The sequence below is a fragment of the Neopelma chrysocephalum genome, unplaced genomic scaffold (assembly GCF_003984885.1).
Source record: "Neopelma chrysocephalum unplaced genomic scaffold, ASM398488v2 Primary Assembly neopelma1_69, whole genome shotgun sequence".
NCBI lineage: Eukaryota > Metazoa > Chordata > Aves > Passeriformes > Pipridae > Neopelma > Neopelma chrysocephalum.
The window spans coordinates 1,000,197-1,017,704 of record NW_020897729.1 but is presented as its reverse complement, the minus strand read 5'-3'; the positions used below and the strand labels follow the sequence as shown (position 1 = coordinate 1,017,704).

The following is a 17,508-nucleotide window of genomic DNA, read 5'->3' as shown; positions in this document are numbered from 1 at the left end:
TGGACATGTAGTTGGCTTCTGTAGGTTCCAAGTCCTTGCCTTCTTTGATGTCAATTGCTTGTCTTCAGTGGGCTACACTTGCCAATGGCTTGCCAGTGTTAGTCCCAGCCCTTCTCCTGCCTTTTCATTTGGATGGCATTAAATTCAGAGCTGCTAAGGGGATGTTTTTAAGTGTTACCCTTGATTGCACTTGCGGTGGTGAGTCTCATGAGCTTCATAGTAGCTCAGAACAAACCTCACTTTCTGCAAGGGCATCCGTACAGCATCATACAAGGCAACAGCATGTTCTGTCCATGGAGACTTTGCACCTTTCTCTAATGCATCATGTATGAGCTGTAAGGAAAATGGGAGTGCCAGACAGCATGAGCCAATAACTTCTGATGTTGCAACTGTCTTGTTTTGTTCCATTTTGTTTTATTTTTTTGTTAGGGAGGAAGGGGCTTGCCTTTCGTTACCTGCCACCCATATAAGATCACAAGGGAGTTTTGTTTCTTTTTTTTTTTTGTTGGGAAGATGGAGAAAATCACAAAATTGAAACTGGTGAAAAATCTGCTGGGATTCCATAATCACTCAAAAATATGGCATTACTTACTAATTGGGTGTGGTTAGTTGGGAAATCTGACTTTAAAATTATGTTTCCCAGGGAACTATTCCTGTTCTCATTGTTATCCAGTAACAAAGACTGCTTTTTGTTTGGGAAAGCAGTCTTACTTTGAATGGGCTAGGTCTTCTCACAAAGCGTCTGTTGCTTGGGGTCTTCAGAGCTTGCAGTTTGCAAATGAAGCAGTGTAGAGGTAGTAAGGTCTGCAGGGACAAAGAGCTATTTGGTGTTTTCCTTGGAAAGCCATCTTCAGGTTGTGGTTGCAAGGATTTGCATCTAAATCCACATTCATTCCTGTTATGTTTCCAGTTAGATCATCCAGAGGACATAATTATCTTTGTTACCAAGTGAAATAAATCAATTACTAAGTATTGAGAGACTTGATGTAATCTATTTGCAATAATTTATAGATCTGTTAGTATGTCATGAAGTATTTTGGCAGTCATTCCTGATGAGTTTACCTAGCAGGCCTGTAAAGTGCATCCAGGTCCATACAAGCTTGCTTTATGCACTTGTGCTTTCTTGCTGAAGTTTCAAAGCAAACTAAAAATCAGAGATATGGACTGTGCTGTGTTCAAGCCTTCCATTTCTTACAGTGATATTTTACTGCACAATTTCCTTTGGCTTGCATGTCCACTGGGATGTGGTTTTTCTTTTAGTCTTGGAGGGCAGGAAATGCAAAGCTGAAGATTGTTATTTCTATGAGGGATAGGAAGGACTGCTGCTAACATTTTCTGAACTCATTGCAATCCCTTTCTCAATGCTGCTCTACAGAACAGATTTCTTCCCTTAGCTGCTGCAGTTGCATAGCTTCAGGGCTGCTGGAGAGCATGAGAAGAAGGGAGGAATACCCCAAGCCTGGGATAGGCTTGTTGCTCTTCCTAGCCAAGAAGATGCCACAGCATTGACCTCACTAGCTGCCTGGGGGTGAGGTGCTGTGTTTTGGAGGGGATGTCTCCGTGGCCTGATGGCTGCAGCAGCCACACTGCTACGCTCCTCGGCATGGAACTGTATGAATTGTTTCCCACGGTATGTAGGAAAATCAAGGTCTCAGTTCAGTAAGGCACTCGAGTGAGTGCATAACCTCGAGCACGTGAATATTCCCAGTGAAATCTACTGGGTTCTGTTGGAGTCAGCAAGGCTGCTCCCAACCTTAAAGGTAGGCATCTGCTTAAACACCTTGCTGAATCATGTCTTGACTTTTAAAGTAGGCTCAGGAGAAACCACATGAGTTGACTCGAGGACTGTGCTTAGCTAGGTCATTGAGGATGGAAGGAGAGGGCTGAGAAAGGGGAGGATCTGGGTAAAATACAGATCCCAGAACCCTGCAAATGCTGGTAATAGCTAGTGACTGTGTTCTCGTTTGACTTTCTCGACATTCATCCCCGAAGCTTAATTGTATGAATAAAAGGTTTAAAGGTTTGACTTAGTCACCATTCATCCTAAGTATGCTGGAGCTGCTGCCATGCTTTATTGATCTAGCTTAGATCTGAGTTACTGCATCTTTATGTTCTCAGTAAAACTATGACTTGCTCAGTTAGGTGTAATTTTTGTCTTGCCTTACTAATCCTTAAGTTTTCTCTGTGACTCAGAACTAGAATATGGCCTCATTAGGTCAGTAATTGCAGAAAACAGGAATGTTTGCAGAAATGGTTTGGTTCAGTTTGGTTCCTCTGTCTTCTAGGAGGAGGAGAGAGCCCTTATCTGATGGTCTTCATACAGAGGAAGAACATCTGTCCCTGGTTGGTGTCTGCATGTTAGTTTGTTGCCTCGCTCACCATCCTGGCCAGAAAAGCTTTGTTGGCTTTTCACTTTAATTGTCAATGAAATGCTCTGCAAGCAGGAGAACAATATTTGCATAGATGTAATTCTGGAAATTGAGTGTAATGCGATCAGGAAATGGGACAGGCCCTGGCTGTTATCATGGAAGAGACTTGCTGGTACCTGCACCTTGTTTCAAATGTAATAAGATCTGACTCAGGATAGTTTCCTGGACGTTAACAGAGAAGACTCAATGCCATTTTGGCAAGGGACTGGTGCTAACCTTTCTGCACAGGAACAAAAGAGATTTCTGGCAAATTCATAAATCTGTTCTGAAAGGGCTGCTAACAGTACACTTAAGATTTAGAGGGAAATGGTCTCCCTTGGAGCAGAAAAGCAGGGGCGTGTGTGTGTGTGCTTTCAGGACTTTCTTTTTCTGAGACAGAAGCCAAGGAACAAGGCGCTTGTGTGCGCTGCCAGTGAAATCTCACCGGGAAGACATGATGCTACTTGCAAGGTATGCACAAGACAAGACCAGAGGCGCCGCAGTGCTTGATTACTGTCAAGGGCTCAGTTGGAACTTGCCTTTGCTCTTTGGCCTGCAGCATTTATGTAGAAATTGGGGACGCTGCTGCTTGCTTCCAAAGCTTTGCCTTGATGGGTCCTGCCCACATCTAGGCAGGGAGGAAGGGGGGGGCTTGGAGCTCATGAAGTAAACAGGAAAATTACTCACCTTAATGATGCATTTCACTGGCACTGCCACTTTGAGAGACTGTCAGATTTAATGCTTTCTGTCTTTCCTTCCATCACCTCCCATAGGTGTGATTAATATTCTATTAGAAGGATGAAATGGAGAGGTATCTATACTTTCCTTCAGGGGGAATAAATGGAGGAAAGCAAAGTGAGTAGGAGAGAAAGGGGATCACCTTTTTCCATCTGAGCCATTTGGTCTTTGTCGAGAGTGCCCATACAGAGTAGTGCCCACTGGCCTCACAGTTAGCTACTGGCCCTGCTCCATGGGGTGCACTGACCAGTTCCCCACTCCAGAAACAGTCAGAGAGCAGTCCTGCACTTGGTGACAGCATAAGAGATGTAGCACTGTAGGAAAGCAAGGGAAAAAATACAAATTATCTGTATGTGAACTTCTTCAGGGATTATTTGGCCTTTTTGTAGAGTCCATTGGATCTAAACCCTAAGTCAAGAAAGAACGAACAGGATAGAAAATGTATCTGGGCAAAGGTATTTAGCATGAGAGGTCAGAAGACATTAAACCTGGTTTTAGTTTTGAATCACTTTAATTTTCTCTTCTGTATCAGAATGAGCATGCAAAGACAACTGGTTTGCATCTCCTGTCAGTGACCCAACTAGGAAGATGGGCCAGTATTTGACACACATACTCTTACCCTTGCAACGTGCTGACCCTGTGGCATTTTCCAAGTAGGACAGTCCTTTGGCATGAGCCAGAATTTGGGTGGAAATCTGTCACCATCTAGCAAAGTGTCCTCTTTCCAGGGTGTTGAGTGGCTTGTGCAGTCTATGGCAGAGTGCCTGATACCTCTGAGTCTGACTCTGCCTCTGAGTTGCAGGCTTGGGATGTTTCTGATTTAAAAAACTATGTTGCCAGACCAACCTTGTTGTGTTTTTGTTTTTTTTTTTTTGAATGTGTTCTATCATCCAGCTTGGCTTCCCTCTGCTGTAACAGATACTGTACTAGTGACTCATTCACTTTCCTCTGAGTTATTAATGAAATCCCCTTATTTGCAGATGCGGGAACTAAAAAGAATTTTGGACTTAAGTCTTTAACTGGGCATTTTTTTGTACCCTGCTCCTTCCCCTTAATTGTTAGCTGGTGTGGAGCTATCTGAACCTGTGGCTATATTCCAAATTGCTGAGGACCCAAAGCCTCTATTTACTCTGGGAGGGGGCTGCAAGATCTTGACCTGCTTATCTGGGACTTTTACAGCTGACTCACGTTTTTGAAACCAGGTTAGATTTGGTGGGAGCAGACATATTTTGGAGAGCTTTAGGATTTTTGCTTCGCTGTTTAGTTTATCTTAATTGAGCAACCTTCATGTACTACTGTGCTGCTTCCCTCCTTACGGATGAGTTCATCACCCTTTGACTTTCAGCAGGGGACAAAAGTGACAGGGAGATGCACTGAAAATTAGTGTGTGATTACTCCAGACAATGTTTCCTCTAGCTGATTAGAGTTTTTGGAGTTTGGCTGGTAGGATGGAGCATGCTGCAACATGTGGACTTTGAAACAAGTGAGATCTAAGGGAAGCTAATAGGAAACACATAGCAGCTTTCCTCTTAGGCTGAACCTGAGACAGATGACTGTAAAAAAGTTTAATCCCCCATGCTAATCTAGGAGGGGGTTTGAAATGGTCAGCCTGGGCTTTACTTAAAGCAGTCCATGAGCAGAACAGATTCTGGTGCCTCAGTATCAGGGGCCAAGGCACGTGAGTCAGCAGCAGTATGTGGTGGGGAGGGCTTGCTGTTGGGAGCCTGAATGTGTTCTTTTTAGTTCATTTCTGGAGTCCTTTGTAACAAAAATCTGATTGCCTTTAAAATACAAGTTGAATCAGATCTTTCTTAAGTTCAGGGTTGGCTTTATAGAAGCCCTTCTGCAGAGGCATACTGACTTAAGCAGGTGTGATTAACAGTGCTGCCAAAAGTTAAGCTTATGCTGAAGATTTTTTTGCTAAATCAAGTCCTGGAGGTTTTTACCTGCAGCTTTGGTGTATACATTCTGGTGTAATGAGTAGAATTGCCTGGAAGGACTGTTGCTGGTTATGTCATTGTCACAGTGTCTAGTTGATGTGATGCTTGAGGTTGCACAGTCAGTTTAGTTTCATGTAAGCAAACACATGTAGTCATGTGTGTGCTGTCCACTCGCATTACCTGCAAGCAGGTGTGTGTATTTTTATATAGATGCAAATACTTGTAGCTTCAGTGTAGCCCTTTGTTTGCAGTGGGTTACACTCTTGCTAGGAAGATGTGAAGTAGCCACGTGTCATTGAGAATCGTGGAGGGAAGAAATTCAGTGGAGTTATTCACGGAGCTGCTTCTGCATTCACTTTAATGGTTAAAAATTTTACCGTTGAACTTTACTGGTTTGCTAATTAATGCTCAATTATTGAAGTGGATGTTTTTGAAATCCAATTTTAAGTGACTTTAGGCCTAACTTCAATCACTCCTCATTATTCTGCTGAAATTTAACATGTCATAGCCTTTAGGTGAGTTTGGGTAGCATGAGAGTGGACTTCCTACAATATGTATTTCTTAATGTTATATCTGCTGTGGCAGGCAAACAGGTTGCTTGTTTGTTGTGCATTTGTGATACAGAAGCCACTGGGAGACCGAGATATCAGGGAAGATGTTGTTCAGCATTGGGTCAGCTTTGCCTTTAAGCAGGTTCGTTCTCATTTCATACCTTCACCTCACAACATTTCTGGTCAAAGTAATCTATCAGAAATGCAAATTACTAGACATTGTTAGCATCTGAAACTTGTTCGGTACTGCTGCAGTTTCAGTTTAGAAAATAGAGAAACTGGACACAATACACAAGCAGAATGTGAGCTGGCTACACAAGCTAAGGCCATTTGACTGCAGGAGTCGTATGATTTTGCTTTTTAAAGAAATTAATTTCAAAAAGGTTTCAAATAATAGACTAGCAAACTCACAAAATCCAATCATAAAACCTTCCTTTACACCCATCACTTTGTATCAAAAAAATATGTGCAAAGCTTGCCTCTGAAGTTTTCCATCGGAGGCTTTTTCCTCTTGAAACGGGATACTTTTCAGTTAATTATTTTTTGTTGTTCATTTTTAAAGTGTTTTCAAGCCGAACTTGAAGAGGTCTTCAACTGTTGATGAATCAAATCTGTAGATATGAAACTGAAATGTAAAAGTTCTTGAATATAAAGTTTTCAAATTTACAACTGTTTCACGGTGCAAAAGCAATATGGGAAATTATCAGTGTCATTTCTGCTATCATTGTGGCTTTGCTGGCAATGTTCCATAGAGATATTCCTAAAGCAGATGATACATTCTGATGACGGTAGTTTTGAATTAAAACCCCTGGGAAGCCTCAAGTGAGATGCTAAGTATTGTCATATGAAGGAGTGATCTCATTATGCTGAAGATGGGAGACGCTAGCAGTCGCTCTGAATTCAATATTTTGGGTAATTTCAGGGGGTAGCGTGACCACTTGTCAATGTCCCCTTCTCAGCCTGCCTTCTGAGTCGGAGTGTTTGCGGGGCGGTGGAAGGGGCAGAGGGAATCGCATCGTGCGTGGAGAGGGAATGCAGAGCTGTCTCTGTCTGCCAAGGCGAGGGGGTGGTAGTGCCTGTGTCGGAGGGGAAGAGCTGCTTTTCTCCCCCTTTTTGCACCCTGCGATGGCACAGTGGAGCCCCAGCGGCCCGAGGTCCCCAGGGGAGCGGGCGGGGCGCAGCGGGCAGCGGCCCCTGAATCCCTGTCCGCAGGCTATGTTTCTCCGCTCTCCTCCCTGCCACCCCTCCCCTTCCCCGTTTACCTAAGCAGGTCAACACACACACACGCACATATATATTTATTTTTTTGCGCTAAGGTTTCCAAGGCACAGCAGCAGCTGCCGGCGCTGGGAGTGCCGCCTGCCCCGGGGCAGCCCCGACACGCTCCTCCCTCTCCGCGTCTCCCGCTGCTCTTGCGGTTTCCGCGGCGCTGCCGGTCCCCACGCACCCGTGGGTCGCGTCCCCCCTGGGCGCGGGCGGGCGGCCGGGGGGACGCGGGGCCCACCTGCCTGATGTCAACATCCCGGCGGGCGAGGCCGGCAGGAATGTGCCGCTCCCCGCCCGGCGCAGGTAATTAATCCCTGCGACTGACAGGTGGCAACAGGCGGCCTTTGGCTGCGGCTCCCGGGGAAAAGCGCTCGGAGGAAGGATTTTAATAGCTCGTCAGCACCGTTCGTGCGCGCCTGGCAAAGGCGGCGGGGAGGGGGCAGAGGAGCCTGAGGGGGAAATGAAGTTTAAGTCTTTGCAAAGGCGGACGCCCTTGGGTGATTCACTGCCCTTCCTCAAGAGGGAAGAGAGTGTGACATGGTTTTTCCTTTGCCCCGGGGTGGAGAAATTTGGTAAATGTCTGCAAAGCCCCCCAAAGTGGGGCTGCATCAGCATCCTCTCCAGCTGCCATCCTTCCGGTCATCGCAGGGTGGCTTCCCTTGCAGATGGGGGATGCTCCCTGGTACAATGGGCTGTGAGGCTGGGCGTTGTTGCCACACGTGGTGGATCAGTAGGCACCCGAGGGGCTGATGATTGCCGGACCTGTCAGCTGTGCCCATGGTTTGAATATCTGCTATGTCCAGTAGCAACAAGCTGTCTGCTTTTCTCTGAAGCCTAGTGAGATAGAGGATTTCAAACTGAAGCTACAAGTCAGCTAGCAAGTGGTGGGGTTAAGGTTATGCTGAGCTGAAGGTTAAATCTGGAAGGAGACATCCTTGTCTGCAGTGCTCCTGTTAGAGCTCTTCTTCACTGAGTGTCCTCTGGGTACAAGTTGGTTCTTAAAAGTGTGTGTGTGTGCACACATGTATTTCTAATGTGCCCATACATGCTCCCAACAGTTTTTTGTAAATGAAAAGTTGAATCGTGATTTATCAAAACAAAAATGTTTAAGGTGCTTGAGTAAATCTCAAATTTTATTCTTAGTAGGTAGCTTCCTTTCTTTCCATTGCCTCTTTTCTCCTAAATAATTAAAACATATGCAGATTATTTTCTATTTTTTGTGACTCTCCTTGTTTTCACCAGTGAATACTTTGGTGGAGGTAACTGTTGCTTTCCCATTCTTCCAATCTGTTCTTTTCATTTATTTTTCCCTTCTTGGAGTTAGTTTGATAGGGGAGAAGGCATAGCTGACTGATACAGCTTTGAAAACATCAAGTAAAACAAATCTAGTTAACTGAGTTGAACTAAAACATGACTACTTGAAAGAAGTTTGAAAAAGATTTCAAAGACCTGTTGATCTGAGCAGAAGGGACTCAGGGAGCTGTAATGCCGTAAGCCAACCTCTGGGATCACCTTCAAGTTGACATCCATCAGCATTTGTAGTGCTGACTGAACCCTGCTCCTTTTAAAGATTTAGGAGCCATAATCCCCCAGGTAGATGAGATGGTAAAGCAGATATTAGAGGTAGATTTTGAAATGAGTGTTTAGGGGATTTCACTGCATCAGAGTTTTGCAGGGGAGTTGAATGCTCAGTGAAAAGCCATTGCAGCTTGTATTGCACTGAGCATTCAGTCCTTTCTAGCAAATATTCTCCATTTGAGAGTCGAAAAGTGTTTTGTTTTCTCCTTTCAACCCTCTGTTGACACACCTTCCGGAGAAGGGGCTTACTGAGAAATCAGACAGGTGTTGCCTGATGGTAGCTGGTTTGTGTATATTGTGATACTGAATTACCAGCCAGGGTGCCAAAAGTGGGTAATACAGTATGTCTGCACAGGCAGGTGGGGAGAGCAGAGCTGCAGGCACTGGAATGTTTTCATCTTTCCTTTTAAAACATATTATTAAGCAAAAAGCTAAATTCACAACAGGCAGCACTTGAACCCCAAAGAAAAGTCTGAGCTAAAAGCTCTTTCCTCTCCCTCTTGAACAGAGGACACGTTGCCAGAGTCAACTCTTTTGCTTTAAAGGACTTTCAGGTCTCTGTCTGGTGGAAGTGGTGTTTGCACTCCTCAGGCTGTTGGCACAACTTCTGTTCCTGCTGCTAGATAATGACTATTGTTGTCTTGTTAACTGATAGGCTTGTTTGTTGGATCGAGCTCATTTTTTATATTTGCACTCTGAATTAATTTGGTTTTCCTGCTTAAGTGTGTTGATTAATAATCGTGCTTTAGATTTCTGGGAATTACTTGTCTCATGATCTTACCCCTCATACAGCGAGTGCCTGTCAGTTCACACATCAAAACAGTGGCAGGGGGACACCTCCCGCAAGGTGGGGTGGTTTGGGCCCACTGAGGAGCAGCAAGAGGGGCTGATCCTTGCTTGCAGGCACTATCTGAATGCACAGACAGCTTCTGCCTCTGGATTTTTTTCTGAAGCGCTTTGAAATCAATCTACAATATCCTGTCTTGCTCTGTGGATATAGCGATTATCACTGATCCAATACGAAGTCGTCATGACCTAGTTGTTTGCATCTATTTATGCCAGTAAGTGGCTGTGCATCAGGTTACCCATGGTTGCAGCAAAGTTGGCAGGGTGGGAAACTCGAGCCCCTTACTGTCTGACAGCAGGTACCCCGTGGACAGATTTACACCCGTGTTAAATGACCGTCCGTTCAGTGATTACACGCTTGCAGGTGGCTGTGCCTGGGGTAGTTGTGAAATCATGGCTCTATGCCATGTCTTCAAGCCCTGTGCAGTGCCTGTGAGGCTTGAACTCCTTGCAGTCGGGTGACAAAGGTGGCTCAGCCCTCCTACTGTCTTTTTTGCCTCTGCTGGGCACTGCTGCTTGCATCCCCATGCCCTGACCATGTCCTGAAGCAGAGGTGAGGCTCCTGCTTAGCCTCCTTTTCTGACATGCCAAATTCAAGGTGTTGCCCAGAACCTGCAGCTCTTTAGTTTACCCTGTGTCTTGGGAACATATATATATATATATATTTCTTTGTTCGACAGGCTTGTTCATTAGCTCTTGGCCGTTTGCTTTCTGTGAAATTAAACGGCAGGTCCAATGACTCCCTTGGTGGTTGTAGCCAAAGGGGCCTGACAGTAGGGGTGCCAAAGGGTAGATGAGGAGCAGATCCCTTTCTCTGCTGGCAGAGAGGCCATGCTTGTTTGATCAGGAGCTTCAGTATTCATGCTGGTGTGGGGTACCTCACTGTCCTTCTGAAAGCAGTGATTTTTCCCCCCCCCCCCTTTCTTGTAACCCCAGCTTTCTGTCTTTAAAGATATCATACATAAAATTACAGTCAACACCATGAGTCCTGCCTGGTGACCGAGGGGTGTGTATCTCCTTCCATTTGTTCAATTCTCTGAATGCCTGCAGACACTGGACACGTTGGCTCCTGGCGTGTGCTGTGCCCTTCGTGCACCACTGCTCTTCCATATTTGTGCTTTCATTTCAGCCCATCACCTTTGGGTGCCCAATTTCTTTACACTTCAGTGATGTTAAGGCATCCAAGTGATTAGTTGCCTTTTTGAGATTTTTGAGGCTTTCTGTCCTTGAAGCCTTCACAATGCTATGAGCAAACGGATGTATTGAAGGAAACAATTCTCTACAGATTTTCTTCCTCTTTCACATATAAGTGATTCTTCTTCTACCTCTTGAGATGAAAAGACAAGATGGTGAGCTCACTCTTACCTTCAGTAAGGAATTGCTTTTTAATTAAAAAACAATAAGGAATTTCAGGTTTAAAAGATGTACGATATAAATCACCATCTAGATCTGTTTCGCAACTTTTTTTTGTAATTGTTTGGCATGTTCCCTGTTTCCGCGGGCTGGGTAAATCCTTTGTGGGTTTAATCTCTAGCCTGCGGGCACATATAATACATTGCACAATTTGGCCTTTGCATTTTAAAGAAATCTTTTTTCGTAGCTTAAATACATGTAGCATCCTCTCTGCCACATGGCAGGATGGTGTTGAGTGAGGAGGGAAGAGACTGGCTTATATTTAATCCCCCTCTCCTACCCCGTGTCTCTCCCAAGTTTGGTTTTTCCTATGTTAGCCATGTGTACACCACTTTGAAATGCAAATAATCCCTGAATATCGCTAACTAATCCTTTTGCTGCCACGTCATCCGCCACCCACCCATGCACACGCTGGCTCTTCCCATCCCAGTGGGGTAGATGGCCCAGTCGTGCTCTTGACCAGTATGAACCTGTTGCTGCTCTGTTTGGACAGTTGGGAAAGGGGCTGTATTGGCCCATGGCTGCTAGACATGTTTTTTTGTGGAAAAAAAACCAGAAACACCCTGAGGCTTTCACTTTTCTTTCTCTGCAAGAATTGAAGAGATGGAAATGGGGAAAAGCCAGCAATTCCTGTGAGTTACATTGTGAGAGTTACTGGAAGAGCTCTGCACTCCTCAATGTCTGAGCACCAGGAGAAAACAGAATACCTCTGGAGTGGGGTACTGAAAAAAAATGGCATATTTTGGAACAACCTTGTACAGCAGGGAAGACTGGAGAGTGTCCTTCATGGGAGACATCCAGGAAAATGGGTTCAGGTTATGCAGTACTGAACCAGTTAAGAGTTCCCTTGCAATCCTCCCTGCTAAAGCATGTGCCTTTATTTCATTGAGGGGTTTTGAAAAGAAACCAACAACCTCAGCCTTGATGTGTTACTGAGTAAAGGTTTCCAGATGTGAACACACTTCAGGAAAATACTGCATCAGTGTTACTGTTTTAGTGGAGAACATCTTAAGAGAAACCTAATATGCTCCAAAAGAGCACAGTGAACAATGTTCCAGATGTTCATTGCATGGACACAGCCTCCCTTTTGGAGCCAGCTGCAGAGTTTTGCTCTAGGTCTCACCATTGACCTGTTTTCTGGGTTGTTCAACTCTTCTGGTCTTTGAATATTTGAAAAAAAAAAAAAATTTTAACCTCTTTTGTGAATGTAATGCTTTGAGTTAAGAACTGAGGAGATTGCTACAGAGATGCTCAGTAGATGTATGAAATGCATTTATAATGGCCCATCTTCGCGAACGAAGATTTGGGGAAAGGTCTTTTACCTTTCCAGCCTGCGCAATGGATTTTTTAGGTGAGACACAGCCTGCGCTGAACTGAGCCCACCCTTTAATCCTAAGGTTCATCTGCCGGGGCCAAGCAAGCTTGGACAATGGCAGTGAGGTCCTCAGGACGTAGGTTTGTTTAGAGTGTCCTTCTCATAGATGGATGGCCACACAGGGCTAACGACCTCCATCAGGCCAGGAGACCGGGATTTGAACCCGTGGTCGCAGCAGTGAAAGTCCTGCACGCTAACCACTAGGCCACCAGGGGTGCTCAAAATGCATTTAAAAGATGACTGAAATGTCAAATTTGATACAACTCCCAAGTAGGTCAGTCTTGCTTTCAAGTACTCTTCAGTCCCAAGGTTCATGTTTTTATTTCATCTCTCTGCAAAAGTAGGAGGGTTTCTTAGAAAACAGGATGAAACACTTTACGTGTGTGGTTTCCAGTGCTTCCCAGATTACAGGGTGCTGTGAAAAGAGTAGCATCTGTTTTGTTAGGTGGGTAATGGATGTCCCTTGGAAGAGAAGAGGTGTGCCCAAGAGAAATAAAGACTGTATGTGTTTGTGTAAAGGAAGTGCTCTTTATCTGAAGTTTTTGCCTTTGGGAAAACTAGGATGTAGATTTATGCTCTGCTGCTTTTAAACAGGTAAAGGTCTGGGGGTTTTGTCACTTGTCTGGAAGTGTGGCTGTTGTGCAAACAAATGCAATGAAATGCATTTGTGCTTTCAGTTACACGTGCAAACCCATCTCCATCCTTCTGTGGTGCCTCCATCTCTAGCTCAGGAGTCATCTCCTGACTCTCTTGGTCTTTTCACCTTTCAGTATTCCACCGAACTGAAAAAGCTGTACTGCCAGATTGCCAAGACATGTCCCATCCAGATCAAAGTGATGACCCCACCACCTCAGGGAGCCGTCATCAGGGCTATGCCAGTCTACAAGAAAGCTGAACATGTCACTGAAGTGGTTAAACGCTGCCCGAACCATGAGCTGAGCCGGGAGTTCAACGAAGGTAAGGAGGGCAGTGCTTTGCTGGCTGATGAGTGGCCAGGGCAGGGATTTGACAGCAGCTTCAGAGCAAACCTTCTGAAAGCAGACCTCCCTCCCTCTTGTGCAGCTTTTTATTTCCCATGCTTAGCAGGAAGCGTCATACAATACTTTAGCTGTCCCTGTGCAAGCATGTCCTTGGGAAGAAAGTACTGAAATAAACCCCATGCCTGCCCAGGTTGGATGGATGTCTGTCCCCATGGCAGGCAGTGTCCCTCTGGCAGCCTTTCCCTGCTCTGCTTTTGCCCCTGCAATGAGAAACAGCTGTTCTTGTGCTCAGGAATGAGCTTCCACGTCGCTGGGACAGGGATCTAGTAACAGGATGCAATATCATCTCCAGTCCTTAATCCACGCCTCAAAGACAGAGGGGCTGTTTATCTCTAGCAGGACAACACAAAGTGCCAGCATCAAGTGTAGACAGCCTTCCTGTACACTCACCACTACTGGGTCAGTATTAATGTTTTAATCTTTTAGTTGCTTCTCCTCATGTTAGTGAAGTAGCAGCTGTTTTTAAAATGTCCTGGGGTTTTCTGCAAACTTATGGCCTGGGTTCCATTTTGCCTTGGCTGCTTAAGTTCACATAAGTTCAGATGAGCATCTGTTTTATTCTATGTGCATAATTTATCTCCTACTGTAAAAAAACCCAGTTGGTGTCAGTTATCAGGATGTCTTAGGAGCCTGGATCCCGTTGCTGGCTGCAGAGCAGCCAGCTAGACAAGCCCCAAAAATAAGCAAGGACTTGTGAGTGTAAAATCAGTGAGACAGTTCTTCAAGACAATTTTTCATATTAGAAAGTGCTTTTCTGACAGAACTGGATTTTTTGAGTGTTGATACCCTTCAATAATGGAGTTTTAAGAAAGAAAATATTAAAACTATAAATTCTTATTCTGAAATAGTTACTGTCTAGAAATAGGCTGTTTTTTGAGTAAGAAACAAACACTTAAAACACAAAACAAATTATTGAGATGAACCTGTAGTAGGCTTCTTTCCTCAGAATTTAGTTGTCTGTTGTAGAAACACTGAAGAAAACTTGCAGAAAGGAAACTTTTAATTATTGGAAAGTGGCCTAGGAACCAAGAAGATCCTGTTCCCTTCTGCTGCTGTAGGCAAGCAAGATTTTTCAAGCTGACTGTTAATTAAATGCATATTTCTCTTGCTGCTTGAATCCTTTTTAGCTCCTTAGGATCAAGACTGATGGGAGGGAGCAGAAGAGGACTAGCAATTGATGGGGAAAAGAGTAGGAATTGAAACTGGAAGGATTTTGCTTTGTGTATGCGTTAGAGGGAGGAAAAGAAAGGCTTTCATCTGGTGTGAAAATCCATACAAATTCTGTGCTGGAAGAGCTGCTGTTGACATTTGGGCTTGCTTAGTGTGGGATCTTGGGAGGCACTTGTTTGAGTTTAGTCACAGGTGCCCAGAGTGAGCTTGAGAAAGTCCTCGTTGCCTCTGATGTCTGGCATAAGGGATCTTGGGAAGGGATGCTTTAAGGGCTGGGAGGCACGTGTGTGCTCTGTTAGACCTCTGGGGCCAGGAGTTCCCTTTAGGGAAGGTCTTGCCACCCTGTGCCTGACCTTGCTTCACTGAACAATGTTTCTTGTTTTTTTTCCTCCTTACCCTTGCAGGGCAGATTGCACCTCCCAGCCACCTGATCAGGGTGGAAGGGAACAGCCATGCCCAGTATGTAGAAGACCCCATCACCGGGAGGCAGAGTGTGCTCGTCCCCTATGAGCCGCCCCAGGTACGTTGTGAGCTCAGGGTGGTGGTGTCCTGGTACGTGAAGGGGTGGGGATTGTAACCCTAGTCAGAGGAGTTGGGATCTTGTGCTTTCCCCATCCTTATTACAATGAATCCCTTCTTCCTCTTTGTCAGAAATTAGGTATTATACACCCTCTTTATCCCTTGAGGGCAGGAGTTCTTCATTTCCTTTAAGGAAGCCTTGTAGTGGGGGCCTTTTTCATGCTAGTCCGACCGCAGCTTGGGAAGTAAAAGAGGACAGCTTGGAAAAAGCAGAGCTTTCCATCCACCATCTCTTGTGCTCATCCCCTTTGTCTCATCCAGGTTGGTACTGAGTTCACGACAGTCTTGTACAACTTCATGTGTAACAGTAGCTGCGTTGGAGGGATGAACCGTCGCCCAATCCTTATCATTGTGACCCTGGAAACAAGAGAGTAAGTAGTGTATCCTGTGTGTAAACCTTTGCTGGAAAGGTGGCCTTCTGGCTCCTCTTCTGCTCAGGGCAGCATTCCATATCCTTAGGAACAGTTTGATTCAAGGGGCTGTGGGATATTTTTTAGATTTTTGCAGGTGGGAGTTGCCCAACTTCTCGGAAATCCTGCCTGGGAAATGGGAGGTTTGGGTCCATCTGCATGGTCTGGTATGAAGCTGAGGGGTGCTGCTGGCCTGCATCCAAGATGCCAGCTGATGTTTCTTCTCACCTCTCTTCCCAGCGGGCAAGTCTTGGGCCGCCGGTGTTTCGAAGCCCGTATTTGCGCTTGCCCAGGCAGAGACCGCAAAGCAGACGAGGACAGCATCCGCAAGCAGCAAGTCTCTGACAGCACAAAGAATGGTGATGGTACGAAGCGCCGTAAGTAGCTGGCAGAGCTGGGCAGATTGCAAATTGTGCTGTCACTGGGTGCGGTGCGTCCCCGGTGCTTGTGCTGCAGGGACAGGGTGGTGCTGTGCATGGGCTTGGGGGCAGGAGGACATCAAATGTCTGTTCTCCCGGGGTGAATCAGCCTAAAAAAGGAGCTGGTGTTCACAATACGGTGTTTGACAAGCTGGGTTTGTGGGCTCTCTTACAGCACTGCTGGTGGGCTGTTTATTTGCCACCTTCCAATTACATGCCTGGAACTCAAACAGCTTTTTGAACCTTTACTTCTTGTTTGGGGCTGTGCTGTTATTCTCTGCTTCATCCAGCCAGAGGCTTGTGCTGTGGCATGCCTTCCAGCCACAGGGATCTAGATTAAGGCTGCACATAAACCCTGCTGTGCATCGAGGTGCTCGGGCAAGCAGCCTCTCTCCGTGCTCTAAAGAGTGCAAAGTACTCATCGGACATGCAGGATATGGAAATCCAGTTTTGGTTTCCCATGTACACTCAGTGATGGCACAAGGCTGAACAACAAGGCAGCTTGTTTTAATAGAAGGCATATTGGAGTATGGCTTCCTTTTCTCAGTGAATATTGAATGTTCCCTGCCTGTTATCTTGCCTTTGTGGATCAGTGATTCACCAACAGCTCGTGAGCACTGTAATACCAAAACTCACAGCCTTTCCTGTAAAGTTCTAAACGTGGCTTGCTGGGGTTTTGTCGTATATCCAGCACTCTTTGGCTGATGTGTTTCCCCAAATGGTGTGGTCAGCCAACATCTGCCTTATGGAGCCAGGAGAGCTTGCAAGCCCAATTCTGGACTGGCTCAGGCAGAGATCCTTTCAGAGCACTACAGATCTAAGCTGGCCATGCACTCCACGTCTCTTTTGTATCTCTTTTTACCTTCTTCCTCATACTCTCCTTCCCCTCCCCATTTTTTTTTTTAATGGGATGATTTTGGGGTTTCTCTTCCAGCGTTTCGACAAGGAACTCATGGCATACAGATGACCTCTATCAAAAAGAGACGTTCCCCAGATGATGAGCTCTTGTACTTGCCAGTGAGTTCTCTCTATCTTTGCATTTACCCTATGTTTAATATCTTTCTTGGTGACTTGAGGCTCAGCTAGACTTCAGAGAGAACTGCCGATGGGGCTGGGATGTGGAAGAATAATTTCTATTTTTCTTAATCCCAAGAGCTACCTTTTTTAAGTACATATTGCAAATAAAAAAGTATTAAAAATCCCTTTAGCTGATGACTAAGAGTGGCTTGTGCGAGGCATATGACAATATCCCAAGGGATCTCTCTGTCCTGGTGAAAATGTTGTCTTTGAGATCTAACTAGGTTTCCTCCTCTCTCATTTCTGGGTCTGTGGCACATGACCTTTCTCTAGAAATATTGGATGTTGTCTTATCAATAGGTGGATGCTTCTGTGACTTTTACATATATTACCATTGTAATGTAGTGATAGAAGTGAAATATGCTGTACTAAGTGTAGGATCAGAAAGGGCAAGAAGCATCTGTAATATGCCATTTAGCTGAGCCATGTTTAGTTGGATAAATCACAAACCACAATGTCCTTAGAGGAAAAGAGAAATCCAAACCAGCTCCTAAATTCAAGTGCTCTCTTTCCTCAAGGCATGTAAGATTCAGCACTGGGTCTGCTTACATCTGAGACAGGTAAAGACATTTTCTGTCTGAATAGGTTGGGTCAGAAAGTTGTCTTTGGTTGGCATAGATTTACATTGAACCATATGACAACTCCAAGATGTTCATCAGCCTGTGTGAGATTATCACTGTTCAGCATTATGTGCTGTA

At 45.2% G+C, this 17,508-nt stretch overlaps 1 protein-coding gene across 2 annotated transcripts in view; it reads left to right on the top strand.

Annotated features, from left to right (window-relative positions):
• TP63 (tumor protein p63) overlaps nucleotides 1–17,508 on the top strand; it is a 102,866-nt gene that overhangs the window by 69,775 nt on the left and 15,583 nt on the right. For both annotated transcript variants that reach the window (XM_027685714.1, XM_027685715.1), the window contains exons 5-9: nucleotides 12,886–13,072; nucleotides 14,730–14,845; nucleotides 15,166–15,275; nucleotides 15,555–15,691; nucleotides 16,668–16,750. In XM_027685714.1, coding sequence (XP_027541515.1) covers nucleotides 12,886–13,072; nucleotides 14,730–14,845; nucleotides 15,166–15,275; nucleotides 15,555–15,691; nucleotides 16,668–16,750 — 633 coding nt within the window. The remainder of the gene's footprint in view (nucleotides 1–12,885; nucleotides 13,073–14,729; nucleotides 14,846–15,165; nucleotides 15,276–15,554; nucleotides 15,692–16,667; nucleotides 16,751–17,508) is intronic.